At 34.0% G+C, this 22,445-nt stretch overlaps 1 protein-coding gene across 1 annotated transcript; it reads right to left on the reverse strand.

The window, feature by feature from the left end:
• Nucleotides 1-14,840: 14,840 nt before the first annotated feature.
• LOC143551126 (replication protein A 70 kDa DNA-binding subunit C-like) lies at nt 14,841-19,106 on the reverse strand. The gene is made up of 10 exons (XM_077041634.1): nt 18,953-19,106; nt 16,834-16,933; nt 16,631-16,755; nt 16,480-16,564; nt 16,051-16,183; nt 15,818-15,972; nt 15,561-15,681; nt 15,276-15,455; nt 15,124-15,192; nt 14,841-15,026 (listed from the first exon to the last, which is right to left on the reverse strand). The coding sequence occupies exons 1-10, from the start codon at nt 19,104-19,106 to the stop codon at nt 14,841-14,843; spliced, it is 1,308 nt and encodes a 435-aa protein (XP_076897749.1).
• Nucleotides 19,107-22,445: the final 3,339 nt, after the last annotated feature.

A 22,445-nucleotide genomic window follows, 5' to 3' on the forward strand; every position in this document is an offset into this window, starting at 1 on the left:
TTTGGAATTGTTGAGGCAGGAAAAGTTGTATGCCAAGCTGTCAAAATGTGAATTTTGGCTACAAGAGGTACAATTTCTAGGGCACGTTGTTAACCGACACGGTATCCATGTAGACCCGAGTAAGATTGAAGCCATCAAAAATTGGCAAGCCCCAAAGTCACCGAAAGACATCCGCCAATTTTTGGGTTTAGCTGGGTATTATCGACGCTTTATTGCTAACTTTTCGAGCATAGCCCAACCTTTAACTCTTTTGACTCAAAAAGATCGTGCTTATGTTTGGGGAGAAGAACAAGAAGCGGCTTTTCAATTGCTGAAACAGAAGTTATGCCAAGCCCCGATACTGAGTCTTCCAGAGGGAACTGATGATCTGGTAGTGTATTGTGACGCGTCCCGGAAAGGTTTAGGGTGCGTACTTATGCAAAGAAACAAAGTCATAGCATACGCTTCTCGACAGTTAAAGGTGCACGAGAAGAATTATACTACCCATGATTTGAAACTGGGCGCGGTTATTTTTGCACTTAAGATCTGGAGGCACTATTTGTATGGCACCAAACGTACAGTATACACCGACCACAAGAGCCTACAACATATTTTCAACCAGAAAGAACTAAACATGAGGCAAAGGAGATGGGTAGAGCTATTGAACGATTATGACTGTGAGATTCGATACCATCCGGGCAAGGCTAATATAGTAGCAGATGCTTTGAGCAGAAAAGACAGGATCAAACCACTACGGGTCCGAGCACTTGGAATGATTGTCCAAACTAGTCTCACCGAACAAATTCGTATTGCTCAAAACGAAGTCCTAAAAGGAGATCACTTGGAAAATGAAGGCTTACATGGGACCGAACAAAACTTTGAAGAAAGAACTGACGAAATATTATATTACAAAAACTGAGTTTGGATTCCCACTTTCAGCAATCTGCGTGACTTGATCTTGGATGAAGCCCATAAGTCCAAATATTCCGTTCACCCTGGAACAGATAAGATGTACAAGGACTTGAATGAGTATTATTGGTGGCCCGGTATGAAGAAGGATATAGCCACGTATGTCGGTAAATGTTTAACTTGTGCGAGGGTTAAGGCCGAATATCAAAAACCTTCGGGAATGTTGCACCAACCAGAAACACCACAATGGAAATGGGAACAAATTACCATGGATTTTGTAACACACCTCCCTAAAACTTTCCGAGGAAATAATGCAATATGGGTGATAGTTGACCGACTATCTAAATCCGCACACTTCCTTCCAATTCGTACCACTTTCACAACCGAAAAACTTGCTCACATTTACATAAATGAAATCGTGTCCCGACATGGCGTACCCATTTCAATTATTTCTGATCGTGATAGCCATTTCACCTCCCGTTTCTGGCAAGCCGTACAAGAAGCTTTGGGAACCCGAATTGACCTAAGTACCGCCTACCATCCCCAAACCGATGGTCAATCTGAGCGAACCATTCAAACCTTAGAAGATTTGCTTCGCGCTTGTGTACTAGACTTCGGTGGGAATTGGGATCAACATCTCCCACTGGTTGAATTTTCGTACAACAATAGCAATCACAGTAGCATTCAAGCGGCACCATATGAAGCGTTGTACGGGCGGAAATGTAGATCACCCTTGTGCTGGACTGAGGTGGGAGATACCCAAATTACACGATCATACTTAATTCAAGAAACCACTAACAAAATCCGTAAAATCACAAGCAAATTAAAAATCGCCCGAGATCGACAGAAAAGCTACGCTGATGTTTGTAGAAAGCCGTTATCTTTTGAAATTGGTGTAAAGTATTCCTCAAGGTATCCCCGTGGAAAGGCGTCATTCGATTCGGTAAAACCGGTAAACTAGCTCCGCGATATATTGGACCGTATGAAGCAATTTCTAAGATCGGTCCTGTAGCTTACCGACTGAAATTACCTTTGGAGTTGAGTTCTATTCATGATGTCTTTCACGTATCAAACCTGAAAAAGTACCTTACTAACGAAACCGAAATCGTGCCATTAAAAGACTTAAACATAAATGAAAAACTGAATTTCGTTGAAGAACCGGTGGAAATATTAGAGGGAAAAATAAAAGAATTAAGACACAACAAAATCTCTCTGGTCAAAGTTCGATGGAATTTAGAACGGGGACCCGAATTCACGTGGGAACGAAAATCCGAATTCAAAAGGAAATACCCACACTTGTTTCCAAATAAAGACAAAGTTGAATAATCAAAATTCGGGGATGAAATTTTCTAACGGGGGGAGAATGTGACATTTGAGCCAAAACAAGGTACACCTTAGTACGTATTTACCGATTAAGCAAATAAACGTTTTTTGCGTAACAAACGAACGATTAACCGAACGGGTCGGGTTATGACCCAGATATTCCGGGGGGGCGTCTATAAGTGATATACGTTTAATACAAGCTAAAATATTAGTAATATGGCCTTAGTTTGATAGCAAACAAGTTAAATGAAAACATGCGCGTTTAACTACCCGCTATAGATTTAAACGCGAAAGATAGTTGCAAACCAAACATTGTATCATCCGTTAAACCGAAAAAGAGTTACCAAACACTTATTTGAAATGTTTTAAGCGATCCATGAAAATATTTTTGATTTTTACAAACATATAGTATGTTTTTATAATTTTACTCAAAACTAGCCGAAAAACACTCGTTTTCGCACTGTTTAACGCACCCGATAAGTTTTTCGCGCCAAAAACCGAACCCGAACTAAATTTGGACCGGGCTTTTCATATTTGGGATTGAAAAAACAGAAAATTGGGCCAAAATGGGCCCAAAATGGGCCCATGAAGCTTCCAATCGGCCAGCCCACCCCACCGCCCATTTTTTTTTATAAAACTTGTTAGGTAAGCTTGTTTATTCATTTCATTTGATAAAAATTGAGGTCCAAGCAGCTGCAAGTCATTTTTTCCAGAAACTCTCCAAAACCATAAGGTAACAACTTAAATAAGCTACTTTTACACTTGTTTAACATTGATTAATACCAAATAAACATAGTTTGATTGCCAAAAATCATTCCTAACAGTGTAAAAATCCTAGAAATGGTCCATAAACATTTTTTGATCAAACACATGGTAAGGAACCTGGCTTGATAGTTTTTTTGGCCATAAACACGGATTAAAGGGTTGAAACGGCATTTTTACGGTTCAAAAGTTCGTTTTTATGCACTAGCCGAAACCCTAAGTTAAGGGCTGTTATGTTGATGAAAAATTGCTTGGTTAGTGATATAGGACCTGTACCTAGCCTACATAGGAGCACAAGAGCTTGAAAAGTTGATTAGAAAGGCGGAAACGAACCAAAACCGATAAGGTATTGCCGAAACACTCGCTTACGGGCTGTTTAGGTTAAGGTTGTGATGTGCATATTATTAGGTCTTGAAATTTTTCAGGGACATCAGGACCATGTCAATGAGTCCCTGTTCAAATTTGGTAATTTTTCGACCATCCGAGAATATTTGGCGAATTTATTATCGAATTGGTACGTTTATTTGGGAAAAATAGCTAAAATACTTCAAAAATTGTGAGCTTTTTTTGGGAACTCAGATTTGATGTATTTTGATCACATATGAATTTTGGGATCATTTGAAGAAGTCTAAAGGTGTTTTGTGTATATGCGTTCGTGTGAATTTTTATAGCCGAATTTGGGCCGAAAAGAATATCGCACGAGCTTTTTACATTCTGGAATTGATAAAAGTTGTTTTGGGATGTAATTTGAGTATTCAGGAATTTTTGTGGAATTTTTGGAAATTGTTTGGGATAAACGGACGATTTTCAGGCGAAATATAGCTGATAAAATAAATTTTTATAAATTAATAAATTAGTAAATAATTCCAAAAATATTTTTATAAAAATCTACATATTTTAATTTATAAGTGGCTAAATTTTCATAATTTAATGATTAACGGTTAATTAATTATGCTAATTTAAAAATTAAACAAATTCAGTTTTTATAAAAACCGGCAAGTTCGCAACTAACGAACCTGCGGGAATATCAAAACACCAAGAGTGATCAAAAATCATATTTTTGGATTAATTAAGTAAAAACGAACTTTTCTATGAGAAACCTGGACAATCCGGGTGGATTGTGCGCTTTTCTTCTTAAATCAAACTGAATAAACGGAAACGGGCCCCGTGGCTAATCCGGGACCCCAGTATGTGATCCTTCTTTATAACTTAATCATTTTATTAACCAATACATTTACCCAAGCTTATTTTCCCATAACTGTTTTCTGAACGCGTAAACGAACAACTTGGCCCAGTTGGGAAAACGGAAATCTGAGCCAAGTTCGGTTTTAAGTATTAGACATTGAACAACATCACAACCTAAGCCTATTATCACTTTCTGGGCGTTCCAGCTATACCCAGATTAGTTATACAGCCCATTTTAGTATTGAGATTATAATAATATTAAAATATTAATATTATTATAATATTGATTATAGGAAACCGAGATTGCAAGTTATACAAACCTCGAACCGACGTGCTACTGATTATCTACTAAACAGTGAGTTTCATGACCCCACTTCTAAACTGTTTTACGAACTTTTGGGGTGAAAAGCATGTTTGATTACATATACATATCTGAAACATGTATTGATATGAATTATCTAAGTGCTAACACACGAAAGTCCCCACGATCACATTGATTAACTTCGAGCCGGTGGCTTGTGAATAGTACTATTGGTTTGACAAACCCAAACGGAATCGGCCTGGTTGCCGTGTCACATAGCGCCGTTTGCACATGACCATATTCACATATACAGGCTATGTAGTGTTAGACATAGCTACTCGGGGCATGTTGTGGCCAGAAAGGGGCCACAGTGGTTGATTGAGCGTGGGAAATGGATGCAAGCAGCACATACATTCAAGGCTTCACCGTAGCTTAGCATAATTACGTTATTTACATACATACATACTTATTTCATGATTACAAGTGTTAACTTGTGAATACTCATAACTGTTTTCTTAAAAATCGTGAAACTCACCAACTCTAGTAGTTGACCCGTTTTAAACTGCTTTTCAGGTGTACCTAAATCGGAATGATTTGGTGATCTGTTACTTGCCCAAGGTGTGTGGTTGATGCTGTGTGAATAGAAGCAAGGGTGTTAGTAGTAAGATCGTATAGTTAACGAACTAGTTTTGTTTGTATCGCCTAGGCTGTAAAATAATGATAGAACGATGAATTGTAATATATTGTAAATTAGTTTGTGATGTTTCTTTTTAAACAATGTGCTGATACCAGAGTTGTCTGTTACATTCCCGTTTTACGCTTCCGCGTTGTGCTGGTTGGGGTGTGACAGTTAGCTTCAACTGCGTTCATGATTTCATCAAACACTTTTCGTTGTTCATCTGTTAATGAACTTATAAGGTTGTGAGACTCATTTTGTAAAGTGTTTATGTCATAAGAGAGTTAGTCAACAATTAAACGATTGTTTGAAGAAGCTATAGAATCGTTATCAGGATACGGCATAGTTTGAAATCTACGTAGGCTTGAGTTATTTCGAAGTAGGTACTTCTCAATCTCACACAAAGTTAAGTTCTTAATTTGAGTTTCTGGAAGTGATTAATCTGCAAAATTGTATAAATAAAATATAAACAATATTATATGAAGTACGTATATAACAAAACATAAAAACAAAAAACCAAATTCACTAAAGATGGTAAAAATTGAAAATTTATAATTAATCTTCATTTGAGAGTATAATATGGTTCATATATTTTCGTACTGAATAACGAATTAGAGTACCTGGAATATTCAATATTCTTTGTTGTGTGTAAATAATGCCATCTAATAGATATTCCCATGTTTTTTCCCACACAAAATCAGGTCTAGAAAGAGAGCTGGACAATAACATTGATCCAAATAAAGCACGAAGATAATAACCAGAACCGGATGCACTCGCCTCCTTAATTGCTTTGATATATTCCATGTCATTATCGAGTAGTCCACATGCATAGCAAGCATCTCTAAATGTAGGAAATGTCTGGCCATCTACAATCCATCATCAAAAGATTTTGGTCCTTTGACTTTGTTTAGAAGAATTCTTAAGAAATACGCCTCACCGAGAGACGGATAAACTTGATGAATTCTTCCAATTGAAAAACCTTGCTTTCATCGTTCCCACCTTCGTTGTTCAAGTTTCCAAACAAACTTAGTAGGAAATTCAACATAAGTAAGGTTTCGTGCTTCGTCATTAATTTGGTTACACAACATCCAAGTTGAAAACATTGATGAAGAAACTGATGGTTTGTTAAGGACATCATCAATATCATCATCGGGCCCGTACGTAACCTGTTGTTGACCAGAGAGATAGAAAGGAAGCCTAATTACTGAAGGAGAGTTGTAATGTACTTCAAATGCAAATATCCTCCATGCTACTTCACACGCAGAAAGGTATTGACAATCATAATATTCTCTAATTTCATCTCTTGCTTTATCTTGATCATCTTGATTGTCAACGTCAACAGCAACTGTAGCCCTGCCAGGACCTTTGTTAATGTATTTGAATAAATACTTTATGGATGCAGCCTGATTACACCACTCAACGTTAATATGTGTTTGATATCTTTTCAGAAGCGTTTTATTATATGGCACGACACTTCTGTTGTCTAAGTCCACAGCAGACTTTTTAACTGTGCGTCCAGAATCTCTTCTTCTGTATATAGGATAACCATTTGAATCAATAGAATTGTGAGGCGTAAACTTTTCAGGGAACTTTTTAGAACACCTTCTATTAATCATGCATGAACAGTTCATGTTATCATAACCACAAGGACCATGCATCATGAATTCACTCACAAGGGAATATAATTCATGATCTTCCTTCTTGTCTAGAATCTCGGCCGAAATAAACGGGTCAATATGATCAACGGTAGGCAGCTTGTGATCAGCATGCATGAATAAACATATATGGGCATGAGGCAACCCACGCTTTTGAAACTCCAAGGTATAAACAACTACATAAAAAATGAATATTATTAATGTTAGATATAAATTGAAAGTTGCTAAAAAGAAGACTATGTTTAACAAATAATATTATATTAAGTAAATAATATAATGGTGGTTGAACCTTTCCCAGAACTTCGTCCTTTTTTAAGTCTTTGATGATTGCATCAAGCTTAACTTTAAATAATCTACACATGATGTCAGGCCTGTCTTCAGGATTAATGGTGGTACTATTCAGGAATCTTTTAACTTTAGGCCATTTAGGATTGCATGTTATAGTTATGCAAAAATCTGGATATCCATACCACCTACAAATAGCCATGGCATCTAGGTAGTTTTGCATCATGTACCAAGAACCTCCGGTAAAAGATGAAGGTAATATCACACGTTGACCAACGCGGGACATGTCTTGGTTGTCGGTGTTTTTTAAGTTATGAATATTCTCATATGACTCACATCTAAGAACCTTTTGTTTTATACGTTTGTAGTTGAGTCTTTCGGTTTCAATCATTGTGTATATATCAACTAACTGTTGTTGAAAAAGTCTTCTTCCATTCAGAGGCAATGAGAAAATATTTGGCCTATCTTGAATTCTGTAGGCAAAAAATTCTCTCATGGTGCAGTTTGGCCGTTTACTTTTTTGTAAGCCTCTAAAATCTCTATGAAGGATGTCAACCCTGTAACAATTATCACCGTAAATATAGAAAAGTGGATATTGAAGAGGAACGTATGAAGGATGCAATTCATTTATATGTTTTAGACTTCCTGTTTGAGTTTCAACAATAATGTCTCGAGGCTCAATATTACCAATATCACCAACAATCAGCGCAGAACTTCAGAAGAACTCGGCAAGTTGTATGTTCTTCCATCTTGTTGTCTTCTTCCAATAAGACGCAACTTAAGGTTAGCATGAGGATTTTCTTGAAAGCAATCTCTTTCCATCCTATAAGATTTCACCAGCTCATTATGAGAATCTAACATACGCTGTAGATCCTTTATTATCTCAAGATCTAGTAAGTTGGAACCTCTTGTAGATTGTTTTTTTGATTCGCCGGTAGGAATAAGAATATTCGTTTGTCATTATTTAAAAAATGAAATGAGGTCAAATGTGTAAAAATAGTTAATTAATGGAGTTAATACATACCTAAATAAGCATTATCTATTTGAGACTTCATTTTCCGTGTCATATATGTATAGTTGCGAAAACTTTGGTTTTGATCCATTCTCTGGCAGAAGACTTCCAATAGAATGATAATTATGACCGCTAATCCTAAACACGAATGGAGCGTTACCTCTATTAATGGAGGAATCAACCTTTCCGCCCATTGATGTAAACACGAACATAGAATTGTAGCGTCTAATGTTCTTTAAGAAAAACTTGCTTTTAGGACCAACATTGCTAAATAGATCTTTGTAAGCTGGCGGAGCATCTTTAAATTCAGGTAGCTCGACCTTACCGTAACCACAACATAGGAAATAAGTTGTTTTTCCTTCTTTTTTTTTTCCTATTCCACCCTCATTTTTCCACAATTTTGCATGGCATAATTCACAGATAAGATTCTGATCACCATGATCCAAGTAATCTGTTAAATTAATTGGTGGTCAAAAAATGTATGTGCATTATTAATTGGAATTGTTGTATTATAAGTACCAGTTGAGATTCCTTTGAATGGGTCTTTAACCAAAACTTCGACATCAACTTCTTCATCTGACGTCAAGTCAATCATAGGTATAGGATTTGTAATCCACGAGTTACTTATTAATTTACGCTTTCCTGATGATAACTTTGTTAAAGAAGTAGATGTACAATTGCTGGATGCCATGATAAGTGAAGAAATATAAACTCGATGAGTATCACATAATGAGGTAGACCTGTTGTTTTTGGAAGTAGATGCCCTTGGGGAAAAAATTAAGATTTAAAATATGGTAACATGAGCAAGTTGATAATAATTGATATTATCGTTTATGTTTAAATTATGAAAAATAACCAGTAAACGGGTATCTTACCATTATTGATATCACCGAATGAAGTTGGATTCTTTGTATTTTCATGAAAAGTATGCAAACTTCTTTGATTTGTAATCATTGTATTTTGTGTCACATTTTCTTTGCCCTGTGTAATTGATGTAGAATTTATTGATGACGAAAACGGTTTATTAGACTCTTGGGTGTTAGGACCAAAATTAGATCTCCTGCTATATAGAAGTAGCTTTCTTGATTTCCTCGCCTCTGAAGCATTTATCTTACGAACGTCGGCTGAAGATATAGCGGTTCTTTGCATGTCCCCTACATAAAGAAAATAATTGTAGAAATATTGTTCTACACGGACAAATTTAAATTTTCTGAATTACAAAAGTGAACGTAATATAATACAAATTGAAATCTTACATTTTGAAGCATGACCGTTGACAGGCGCTTTAGAGGATGATGCACTTTCAGGGGTGTTGCTTTTAGACATTTCCTTGTATAATAGAGTGCAAATAGAAGTATAAGAAATAGATTTACAAAGTAAAAAACAACTATTTAATGTTATCTATTGATTTTATAATATCGATAAATTAAAATGTGTTTGTAATATGACTATGTGTTTTAAAATTACATATACAATTTCATTGAGCATTTACAGTTTAAAACTTGAAATTCATGCCAACGACGTAAAGACAAGGAAAATAGTTTGTATATATTACAAAGTACAAAAGTTTTATATCTAATATGAAACTATAATTGTTATATGTCTATATATATATATATATATATTAATAATTAAAATTGTATTTGTGTTTTAAATCTATTGTAGTTAAGGATAGATTTTATATTCTTTTAAAGGTAAAATGTGTATAAATGACTTTAAAAAAACGATGCTAAAAACTAAACACATTCCCAATTTAGGCGGATTGAAACTTCTAGCAGTGGGAGCAAGGAATTATTTACTTGAACAATATTGGATTTATTGATATGTAGATCTACTTTCCTGAATTTTACCGCCTCTGAAGCATTTGCATAACGAACGTTGTTTACATAAGCTGTAAGAAATAAAAAAAATAAAATAAACATATTATTAGATGATGAGTTAAGTTTAACATAAGTAACAAATAAATTTATTTATCATTAGAAATGTCAGATAAAGTAGTTATTTGCATGTCCCCTACAAAAAAAAAAGATAAAAAGTTGTTGTAAGGGTTATATAATACAAAATGGAAATCTTACCATTTGAAGCATCGCCGGTGAGTGACGCTTTAGAGGAAGATGAAATTTGAGGGGTTTTCCTTTTAGGCATGTCCTTGTATATCTTTAAGGTGCAAATATAATTAAAGTCAACAGTATGCAGTTAAAGACTTTATATTTAGAGGTGATGGGATTCCACCGTTTGTATTACACGATTGAGCTTAATTAGAATACAAAACCTTAAAAGTTATAAAATCGAAAAAGGATTTATTAGTACTATATTTTTAACAGTTTACATTGGTTAATAAATGCCACTAAAAAAATTATTAATTTAATTCTTATTATTGTTAAATAATCTTTGTTTTGTTATAGCATATGCATGCAATCATACGGAAGCATAAAATCAATAAAAAGGGCTTTACTTATATAGGTAACATATAGGTATTTTAGTGACACGAGGACTTAAATATTTCCTCTTCTAATTTTGGTCTAGAGTGTTATTTGTGCAAAAACACTACGTACACGAGATATGTAGGAATGCGTGTTTGTTTTATAAATTTTATTTTTAGATATCAGATATATGATCAAGGAAAAGAAATAGAATATTATTATTAACATGTATCAATTAGAAAAAATAAAATAAAATTCTAATTTGTCTTGTAAAATATTAAATTTGTTATGTGAAATTGCATATATTTATAGGATTATTCGTCCGAATAGACTTACATCATTAACCACTTACAACGATGAAAAGTTATCACAACTCTAAATGCCTAACAAATAATTATATGCATATATACGACAACTGTAAGGCCCCGTTACCGGTAGCCCTACTTTCATGTTGGATTTACTCATAAACGCAGTTCTAAATATCAGAGTTAAATTAAAACATTCGCGGAATATAAAAGCTTTCATAAAACATTTCATAACAAAACACGTCTTGTCTTAAAACATCATTTTGTCTTTCAAAATTAACGAAACATTAAACTTAAACGTCTTGAGTCTTCCGATGCCAGCCTCTTATTCAGTGCCACGTGTCTCCTCAAGCGAGCTGCCTCATCCTAGTCACCTGCGTGCATACTAAAAGTCAGCTACGCTGAGTGAGTTCTAGTTAATCACATAATCATACAATACCTTCTTACATTTCATACTTAACCTCTTAACTTTCTTTCATACATACATAATTGCATATACTTTCATTCTTACCTTCATACTTTCTTTACATACATAATCATACGTTTTAAAGAGCCTTTCGCCCTATAACCTCACATATATTATAAGGGTCTGGTCCCTAACATCACAGATATTATAAGGGTCTGGTCCCTAATATCACAGATATTATAAGGGTCTGGTCCCTAACATCACAGATATTATAAGGGTCTGGTCCCTAACATCACAGATATTATAAGGGTCTGGTCCCTAACATCATAGATATTATAAGGGTCTGGTCCCTAACATCACAGATATTATAAGGGTCTGGTCCCTAACATCACAGATATTATAAGGGTCTGGTCCCTAACATCACAGATATTATAAGGGTCTGGTCCCTAACATCACAGATATTATAAGGGTCTGGTCCCTCTTTCCTCGAATATTAGTAGGGTTCGGTTCCCTAGTTCTCGAATATTAGTAGGGTTCGATTCCCTCTTCGTTACCATACAACCATACATCATACCTCGAGTATTATTAGGGCCCGGTACCCTCTTCGTAACCATACAACCATCCTTTCATTCTTTTATTAACTTTATCACATTCATACACATAAGCATACATATCATACTTACCTTATGCTTAGCGTTACAACCTGACAGTACGTGCAATATCCGAAGATCGTTCACGTACCGTCAAGCCATCATTCATACATATCACATTATTCACATAAGGCATACACTTATCTCTTAGGATAAGCGTATTAAACAAACATATCGAGTATGCACACAGCCCCGAAAACATAACACATAAATGGGGCTAGAAACTCACCTGAACACGATTACGTTCACCGTTAATCGTAATCCCTTTCTTCAGTTGTGCACGGCTGACTGTATAACAAGTACACGTATCAAACAACTATCACTACTCATATCATCTTTCCAGTCTTAACTACTACCCACAACGAACGGGGGTCCGGGGGCAGCGCCCCTGGCAGCGGGATCTAGGGGCGGCAGCCCCTAGCAGGGTCCAAGGGGCAGAGCCCCTGGCTGGGGTCGAGCTGCCAGGTCAGCTTAGAAAAATTTTATTTCCATTAACTGTCTTAACACATTTTTCATTAGGTTTTTAATTTATTTCCTAATCGAACTTGACTTTAAGCGAAGTTAAACCTTAGGCGAACTTAGCTTTAAGCGAAGTTAAACCTTAAGCGAACTTAGCTTTAGGCGAAGTTATCAGTTAGGCGAACTTGGCCGTAAGCGAGTTATCAATTAGGCGAACTTGGCCTCAGGCGAAGTTACCAGTTAGGCGAACTTGGCCGTAAGCGAAGTTATCAATTAGACAAACTTGGCCTCAGGCGAAGTTACCAGTTAGGCGAACTTGGCCGTAAGCGAAGTTATCAATTAGGCGAACTTGGCCTCAGGCGAAGTTATTGCTTTGAAGGCGAAGTTATCGCTTTGAAGGCGAAGTTGCCCAGTTCAGCCGCTGTTTGGTTTCTATCAAGCATTTTTGGCGATTTTAACACCCTTGTTATGGTTCGACATCACCCACTACGCTCCCCAACCGTTTTCGGTCGTATAAACACTATAAAGCTTGGATCTTTAAACTTCAAAGATCAAGAATCATACCTTTTTGTGCTTGTTTGGATCTCGTTTAACTTGTTTAATCACAACTAATCGCTCACTCTCTCTCGGATCTCGCTCGTTCCTCTCCCTCGGCCGCCGGCGGTGTGTGTGGTGTGGGTGTGTTTTGGAGTGTTAGAGAATAAGATGGAATGAGTGATGTTTTAGGGTTTAGGGGATATTTATATCCCTTAAAGCCCATGGACCTAAGGCCCATTCTCATTTAACCCATCTCAGTTAATCTAAGTCCATGATCCGCTCCTTACTCGATATTAATTAATCAATAACGCGAAATCACTAAACATAACTTTCTTTATTCAACATTAAAATTTTAGGATGTTACAACAACTGAATATAATTGTTTTTGAAGCATAACGTAGTGTTATAATGGTCTATGGTGTGCCCTTGATTGGTGTAAAAGCCAAGAGAAGAAGAGCAACCAAGATTACAACCGAAATCAAGAGGAGCAGTTGCGGTGGCAATACCAACGGTAGAACAACCAACATGAATGCCTAAATTATTTAATGTATAAAGTATTTATTATGAAATCTAACATTTGACTAAATAAAAGTAAAAGAGTAATGAATTACTTACTTGAATGACGAACTTTGGTGTAGTACTATGCTAAAATATCACACTAGGTAGAGAAGAACTTTGTGGAACACTCTGTTTATTTGGAATTCACAACTTCTTTATTATTCATACTCCTAATTGGCTGGGTAAAATAAATAAAAATAAAAACAACAAGTACATACATAGTGAACTATTAGATCACAAAAACAAAACAAAACAAAAAAATTAAAGGTGGAGAACTATTACTATTACCGTGGCAATTAGCTCGACTTCGATGGTGATAGTGATGAGGGTGGATTGCTATTATTAAAGAATATAAAGTAAGGGCAAACAGTTTACATATATATGCTATTTAAAGTTGAAATTAGTTAGTTAAAATTTTTCATATAGGCTTAGGTTAGGTAACAAAATTATTGATATGGCAAACATATTCTTATATGTTCACAAAAATAAATTAAATTTAAAAGTTATAAACCAATCTGTGCCCATGATTTACGTTAGTAAATTTTGTCCTTAATTAAAACTATTATAAATTGGGGTAAATATATATATTTATATAAGTCAAAAGTTAACATAGATAATGGATTGAGCATAAATCAGTCAACCTAAAAAAGTGTATATTTAAAATAAATTTACCTAATTAAATAATTATTGAATGGGCGTATATTAGTCCGAATCTTTAGCTGCATGAGTATTGAATTTTCGTCATCATAAATTTAAATTTAATGTCTTTACGAAAAAAAATTATGTATTATATTGTTTTTGAATGTCTATTTTTTTTAAGTTTTTCGTATCTCATGTTACAAAAAAAGATTCTGTTTTTAAAAGTCCAGACTTAACAGAGTAATTTGATTGAGCATAAATATAGAATTTTTGTCATCATAAATATAAATTTGATGACTTTAATGAAAAAGGAATATCCATGTAGGTAGTTTTTTGTAGAAATATAATTTTTTTTAAAGTTTTTCGTATCTTATCTTAATTTTGCATGTATGTAGTTTAAAGTCATACATTTAACTATTAATGTAGAATTGTATTTTAATGAAAAAAATAATTAATAGTAATTCGAATATTTTTTATAATAATTATACTTTAAGGAAGCGAAATATTATTCGTCTATAATATTAATTTGAAGTTTTGTAAAACATATGTACCACATAAAAACATAGCATTTCATAAGCAATCATAAAATTTCATCAAAAAAAGGAATCTCCATGCAGTCAAACAAAAAGAAAAATCCCAAACACAATCAAAACAGAAAATATAAAGAAACATAGTCTCAGCAAACCATGCAAAAAAGACAATAAGAAGGAAAGTTTTTGAAATTATAAAGGAACCGACTACTACTTCTCGGTTTTAGGAATCAACAGCGTCTCATTTCAATTTGCATCAGGCAAATCCTTTGTGTGAATCTTCTGTTGTTTAGTTGATGACAGAGCGGATGAGTCGTCAACGTCGTATACATCTTCAAGATTACGCTTCAAATCAACACTGGCAGCCATGCCCATACTTTCATTGCTATTGGAAATCGGGGTCCCATTGTCAGCGGTACATGAAAAAGAATCCTATATAATAAAAAAAATAAAGGAATTATAAGTTCAATATAGTTAGTTTGATTTAAGTAGATAGGAAAAACATAAATAAGTAAAAATAGTAGATAACCTTCAAAGAAACATCCGTCTGTAATGGCAACTCTGAGTTACTTGGGTTCACCGAATCAGAATCTTCAACCTGCATTTTGTATGTAAACTCACATGCTTTACGTGTACAGTTTTGACTGGTTTATTATATAAATGAAGAAATTAAGAAATTACCTGATTATTATAGAAATTCTTTTCGAGCTCTGAAATAATGTTCGGATCTTCAGTCAGTTTTGTAATGGAAAAATACTCAGCATTGTTATCAAGATTATACTTCTTGATCTCGATTCTAAAGGCAAACTTTCTTTCTAATAAAACATTGAAGGCAGCAGGAAGAGTTAAAAATTCAGCCGACTGTGAAAAGCATCAAATGTTGTAATTTCAAATATAAAAAGTTATAGGATTTCACTATTATAGTAATGTTATTATAAAACGATTCAAAAAAGACAAAAATTTTACTTGTTTCTGTTCGTCCAATACGTCTTTAGCAATTTGTCCTATAAGCTTGTTAGCCTCCCGCTCAAACATTGTAAGAGTCACAGTCCCTGTGCAACCCTGGACTCGTATGGGGATCTTGTATCTTAAAAAAAATGATTAAAATAAATTAAAAAGATAAAGCATGGTTAATATTGTAAAAAAAAGTTAAAAGATTTGAGAACCTAATCATAGGAGATTATACTATAGTCTGAGTGCAATTGTCATTAAGACATTTGTACTGCTTCGCCACTTCAAAATCAGCTAGATTCGCTCCCTTATCAATTCTGACGATTGTGGTTTCAACTCCATTTTTACATAAATCACAACTACGATAATTCCATGATTTCTCAATGCATAGAGCTTTGATCTTACCAACAACAATAAGGGATTTAACCTATCCACAAATAAGAGAATTTTAATAATGATGTTTCAATGAATCTAAAAACAAAGAATTTAAAAAACAATGACATACCTCTTTGATTTCGTTAATTTCACAAATGTTGATGAAATCAATATCATTAAGAAATTCATCTTCCAGTGACGAGACCATAGAGGTACCAACGGACCGATGAGAGGATGTTTCTTCACCAATGTTAGACAGGAAGCTGGTGTGATGAAACATTATTTGTTATAATGAGTAGGTAACTTTTAATAAAAAAAATCAAGACTTATGGATGGTCTGTTTTCATGTGTTACTGTGTTTTGATAATCGCTTTTATAAAAATAGAATCAATTTTTAAATAATACTTTTACAATTGTACGATCACAAATTTGGTATGGAAGAATGGCCTGTACAGATTCTATTTTTAAATTATAGCATTACAATAATAGTATTACCTTTAGAAAGTAAAGGTAATATAAATGGTAATTATTTTAAACATGTAGCTTAATAACAATGTACCTTTTCTTAAATTCTAGGATTCCATCAATTGGCGAATTTATAAACAACCGCGTCGCATCATAAACATTAGAAACAGTCCTGTTATCTGTAATAACAGAAATTCGTTAGTTATTTAAAGTACAATGAAATAATGACATGATTTGTTACTTACGTCCGTATATATGCAGATTTCCGAATTGAAGAACAAGAAAAACATGAGCCTCTTGCTTATTTTGCATGTAGTTCAACATTTGCTGACAATATTCCTCCCACAAGGTTAATATGATGTGTCTACCTCTGTAAGATTGTTGATATGGATAATATAAATATAGTTAAGTACAAATGAATAAAAAAAAGTAAATTTTAGTTGCTTACTCCAGATCTTCTAATTTGATCTCCATCTTGATTGCTTCTTTGCCACCTCTTACCGGTTTCTTCTCCACCTCATAGCATTTGTAGACATATCCAATAATATCTAGTGTGAAATAAAGTTAGAGCGTTAAGAGTTTTAATGTGTGTTAAACAATTAAGAGTAAATAATAAATAAAATAATACGGTATCTAACCAAGTCTAGTGTACTGAGGCAGGGGGTCTTTTAAAATGGAACCAAAATTGGTGAAATCAAAACCATACTTGGAGCCTTTGAAGGTGGTGCATTTTTTTAGGTCTGTTTGCCAACGGAAAGAAATTTTCTAGCCATTGTCCACATGCTTGATTTTTGCGTCATTGTCGGCCAGTGTGGGCCTAAAAATGAAGTAGCACTCATTCTCTCGGAGATGTTCTTCAAACTTAGGAAAGTAAGTTTTGAACACGCTTGCCTACATCTTTGTTCCCTGAAAATTTATGTAGTTGAGACTGCTGAATATTATAAAAAGAAAAAAAAATTGGTAAATATTTACCTCCTCATCCATTATAATCATTTCGATCGACCAAATTTCGTTAGGGTTCTTGTTGTTTGGTTTTCTCCATAGTCTAACAACTCGAACTTTGATTGTATAGTTTGTCTTGGTAGCATCAAGTTCCCTAAGTTTGATCAAATTTTTTGGCTCCATGTTTCTGTGTATTAGAGACATTGATAAAAAAAGGTGTAGTGTTTCGTAAGTAATAAGATATAACAAACAATATAAATTAAAGGGAGAGAACAATTATTATTACAGTGGTAGTTAGATCGACTTCGATGGTGATGGTGATGAGAGTGGATTGTTATTAAAGAATATATAGCAAATGCAAACAGAATAATTTGATATATATGGCAAACATATTATTTTTATATTAACAAAAATAGAAGAAATATAAAAGTTAATAACCAATTTGGGGCCTTGATTTTCGTTAGTTATTATTTTCTGTAATTAAAAGTATTAGAAATCGGTTAAATACAAAGCAAAGTCAAACAGAATAGTTTCATATATATGCCAAATAGTTTTTAAAGTTGAAATTAGTTAGTTAAACTTTTTCATATAGGCTTACGTTAGGTAACAAAATTATTTGATATGGCAAACATATTCTTATATGTTAACAATTCTTATATGTTAACAAAAATAGATTAAATTTAAAAGTTATAAACCAATCTGTGCCCATTATTTACGTTAGTAAATATTTTTCTTAATTAAAACTATTATAAATTGGGGTAAATATATATATTTATATAAGTCAAAAGTTAACATAGATAATGGATTGAGCATAAATCAGTCAACCTAAAAAATTATATATTTAATATAAATTTACCTAATTAAAGAATTATTGAATGGGCGTATATTAGTCCGAATTTTAAGCTGCATAAGTATTCAATTTTCGTCATCATAAATATAAATTTAATGTCTTTACGAAAAAAATTCTGTATTATAATGTATTTGAATGTCTATTTTTTTTAAGTTTTTCGTATCTCATGTTACAAAAAAAGATTCCCTTTTTAAAAGTCCAGACTTAATAGAGTAAAATGGGGCCTTGATTTTCGTTAGAGTTAGGGTGTAAAATAAATTTAACGTACAACGAATGTAATAGAGTTAGGGTTTATATAACCAATATGGGGCCTTGATTGTCGTTAGTTGATGACAGATTAATATAACTTGATTTAACTTAATTATATAATTAACTAACGAACATCGAAGATGACGCTTATTAATCAATTAATGCATAAGTACATAATGAAATCGATTTAGTGTTTATATAAATAATTAACGAACACCGAATCAACTGAGAAAGCAACAACTATAACATACCGGCGGTCCGAACATGCTGCTGCAACACCGGAGAAGTGGAATCGATTAATGCCTAAATACATAATGAAATCGATTTAGTGTTTATATAAATAATTAACGAACACCGAATCAAATGAGAAAGCAACAACTATAACATACCGGCGGTCCGAACATGCTGCTGCAACACCGGAGAAGTGGAATCGATTAATGCCTAAATACATAATGAAATCGATTTAGTGTTTATATAAATAATTATGAAGACCGAATCAAATGAGAAAGCAACAACTATAACATACCGACGGTGGCGGGTGCGGTGGCGTGGCGGTGGCGGTGGCGGGTGCTGCAACACCAGAGAAGTGGAATCCGATGAGAAAACGGGGGTGGCAATGGCGGTGGTGGGTGCGGGTGCGGCTGCAACACAGGAGAGGAGACGAACGAAGATGAAGGCATTCCACAGCCTGATTACACCAGTCAAGAGGACACGAAGGATGAATTAGGGTTTGTTTGAAAGATAGTTCAACACTGGTGGTAACAATTAGAATCGGGCCGGGTTAAGCGAAAATGGTTTCTAAATGGATTGTGGTCATAGGCGGGAATGGATGAGTGAGGGTGGGCTAAATGAATGACACATGGCTAGAGGAAAGGTTTATTTATTTAGTAGTATAGATAAAATAGAGAAAATTTCTAGAAATAGACTTTTTAGAGAGAGAAATTACAAAATAGCCCTACAATATTCAAGATTACCAAAATGTTCTAAAATATTTGGACTGGGGCGACACATTGGAAGAAGATCTTCAATCTGACAAGGACGGTTAAATTTTTGAAAATGTTAAGGGAGCAAGCCAAAATTTTGAATAAAGCTGATGGACAAGGTCATTTATTTGAAAATATTGAGGGACAAGACCATATTTATCTCATTAAAAATATATTCTCTAAAGCAGTTCACTCAGACGGTCTTTTTATGTTTTCTACCGGATCCGTACAAATTTTCAACTTCTTGAAATTTGTTTCTTTTGAATTCCGCCTTGGCAGAGCATTTTAAACAAATTTGTTCCAAGAAGACGATATATATATATATTTTCTTTATAAGTGTTAAATCTCTTCCACACCGACATAATTTATATTTAATCGTCCACACTGACAGAAATTAAGTGGATCTTGTCCACACCAACACTTATATCTTAAATCTAAAATATTTAATATAAATATTTTTTGTTAACTAATTTTCCTTGTTTTAGCTAACGAATAACTCCAACTCAAATAAACATTTTTATAAATGCTAAGTTTTTGAAATTGCATCCACAATTTTTAATGTCCACTTACAAATAATGATTTTACGATGGAGGTTTAGAAGCTAGTTGTATAAGAAGTAAGTTTTAAACCTTAATAATAATTATATGTCTTGAAAGATACATTTTAAGATATACTTAGAATTTTCAATGCGTTTGGCAAGGAGTCAAAGTCGACGCGTCATAATCATAAGTGTAGTATTACCGTTAAACCTATGTTTTGTTTCGTCCTAAACACGTTTGACGAACTCAAAACATTTTGAGGTCTATAATAATTTTCAAAACTCGTGGAAGCTTTAAAGTTTTACGTACGTCACAAACGGGGGCGTGGTTTATCATGAGCTAGGGGGCCCCAATCTATTTTTTTCACGGTAGTGTAAATTTACTCGGTTTCGTCTGAAATGTTATATGAAGTTTAAATTTACTCGGTTTTGTCTGAAAAATTTAATACAGAGTGTAAATTTACCCGTTTTCGTCCGAAAATTTTGAGCTCACCCCTTGTTTATAAAAATTTTTATACGTATTGAGTCATCGCCCTCAACCCCCCCCCCCCCCCCCCTCTCCAAGCGTGCTTTTGTCCATACTTCATCACTAGTCATACACTTCAATCAATCTTTGTACATAATTTTTTTAGCGACTAACATACACTAATTCTATTTATGAATTTCCAATTATGAGAGATCTGAACTCCAAAGCAACATAGGAAGTAATGGACAAGTGACAAACCTAGCAAATTTTTGTTTATAGGTGTTGCCCGTGACGTAAAACATGTTACTATGGGGATAGGCTCCCCGTGAACTCAAAAAAAAAGTATCTGAATTTCTTTTATATGTTGTTTCTTTTTTATCCCTTAGAATAATATCATCCTATTTGGGTTTGTGTAGATATATATTTTTTTACTGTTTCTTTGGTGGCGATTTTGTTTCATTTATTCTGTCCCGTAAGTATTTATTTTGTTTTAAGTTATTCCAAGAAAAAAAAAAGTATTTTTAATATTTTCAACTTGTTAAATATTTTTCCTTCACTCAGAGTATTGCTGGAAACTTGAAAACTAGCATTATTCAAATTTAATATCATATAACCAATTGTTCCATAACCTCACATATATAAACAAGTTTTGTTTATAGTTTTTATAATGGTGTTTGGACAACTAAATTTTAAATTTTGCATTTAAACATGCCATTTTAAAGTATGAAAGTCATCGTTCTTACATGACTTTTTTTAAACCTTAAACAAATAATATTAATATACGTAATAAATCATGAATTAATTCGATATATTGGATGCGTATATATTTTTTAAATTATTAATAACAATATGCATAATAACTTGCATAGATTATAAAAATAATAGTAAATTTTGGAAGAAATAAATGTGTTGGGTCAGGAATAGAGCGAGGAAACGTGGCCTGCGAGTGTCTTCATAAATATATTTTTGTTGATCGTTAAAAAAATAGTAAAATACTTTTATATTAGTAAATATCGAGATGCATAATAACTTGATATATGGATAAATTAATAAATATATGTAAAAATTTGCCTCGTGTATATATAAAATATCGAAGAGCAAGTAATTATCTGTATACAAGTAAATGTGACAGTCGGTGCCGCAAGACTTTTTTTCGCTTATTTTATTGTTTTTTTTCCTAGCAAAATATGTTTGTTTTTTTGAACATGTTGGGACTTATGTTTTAGACCGACGCATCGAATTATTATTATTATGGGTGAAAAATAATTAATATTTTTGGTCTCAACCAAGAGTGGATGGCTTGAAGACCAAGTCATGCTAGACTAGTATAAATAGATGTATTTGATAATTTGTCCAGCATGAGTGTATTGTGCATTAGGTGAGATCTAGGGTTTTATCTCTAGGAGAGAGCCGTCGCCTCCGGGATGAGCTCTCCTGGAGGTGGCTGATCTTTATTGCATGTATGAGTGCTCTGTATGACAATCTTTTGATGAATGAAATCATATTACCACTTCTTTATTTGTGTTTCGATTACATACATTTGTTCATCCAGTCTATTGTTCATTGTAATCGATTCAGGCTCTCTCCCAAACACCACTCATCCGTCCAAAAAACCTTTCAAGAGTGAATACGATTCGATCCTAGCTCAGATCCGAGCTCTACCGTTAATAACGACCATTATTCATGCTTCCGCACCGGGGTTTGGTGAGGAGGTAATATCGTCATTCACATCATCTATCTCAATAGAATCTGTGTCATCATGGTAAACTGTAGGTGGTGGTGAGTCTGGTGGAGTTATTTTGTCGACCGTTTTCGCAACATTTGTTACAACTTGGGCTACAAAAACATCATCATCCATTGGCTCTGCAGCTTGGTTGACTACACCCTCACCCTGTTCATCTGTCTCCTTAATCTCTTCCACGTCTGCATTATCTGCCTCATGTGTAACTTGTTCAATCAAAGGCATATGTCCCTCAATAACCTCATGTGCATCATTATTATTACCAACAACCATGCCATGTCCACCCTCTGG

Source organism: Bidens hawaiensis, unplaced genomic scaffold (assembly GCF_021521415.1).
Source record: "Bidens hawaiensis isolate Kalapana, Puna unplaced genomic scaffold, B.hawaiensis_p1.1 tig00016268_1, whole genome shotgun sequence".
NCBI classification, from domain to species: Eukaryota; Viridiplantae; Streptophyta; class Magnoliopsida; order Asterales; family Asteraceae; genus Bidens; species Bidens hawaiensis.

What these genes read in the sequence shown, in the direction of transcription:
- LOC143551126 (XM_077041634.1), bottom strand. Translation starts at nt 19,106, where the DNA reads ATGCCTTCATCTTCGTTCGTCTCCTCTCCTGTGTTGCAGCCGCACCCG. An exon ending in ATCAAATTAGAAGATCTGGA is followed by an intron (nt 16,756 to 16,833) that starts GTAAGCAACTAA and finishes ACAATCTTACAG; the next exon opens with AGGTAGACACATCATATTAA. An exon ending in AAATTAACGAAATCAAAGAG is followed by an intron (nt 15,973 to 16,050) that starts GTATGTCATTGT and finishes ATTTGTGGATAG; the next exon opens with GTTAAATCCCTTATTGTTGT.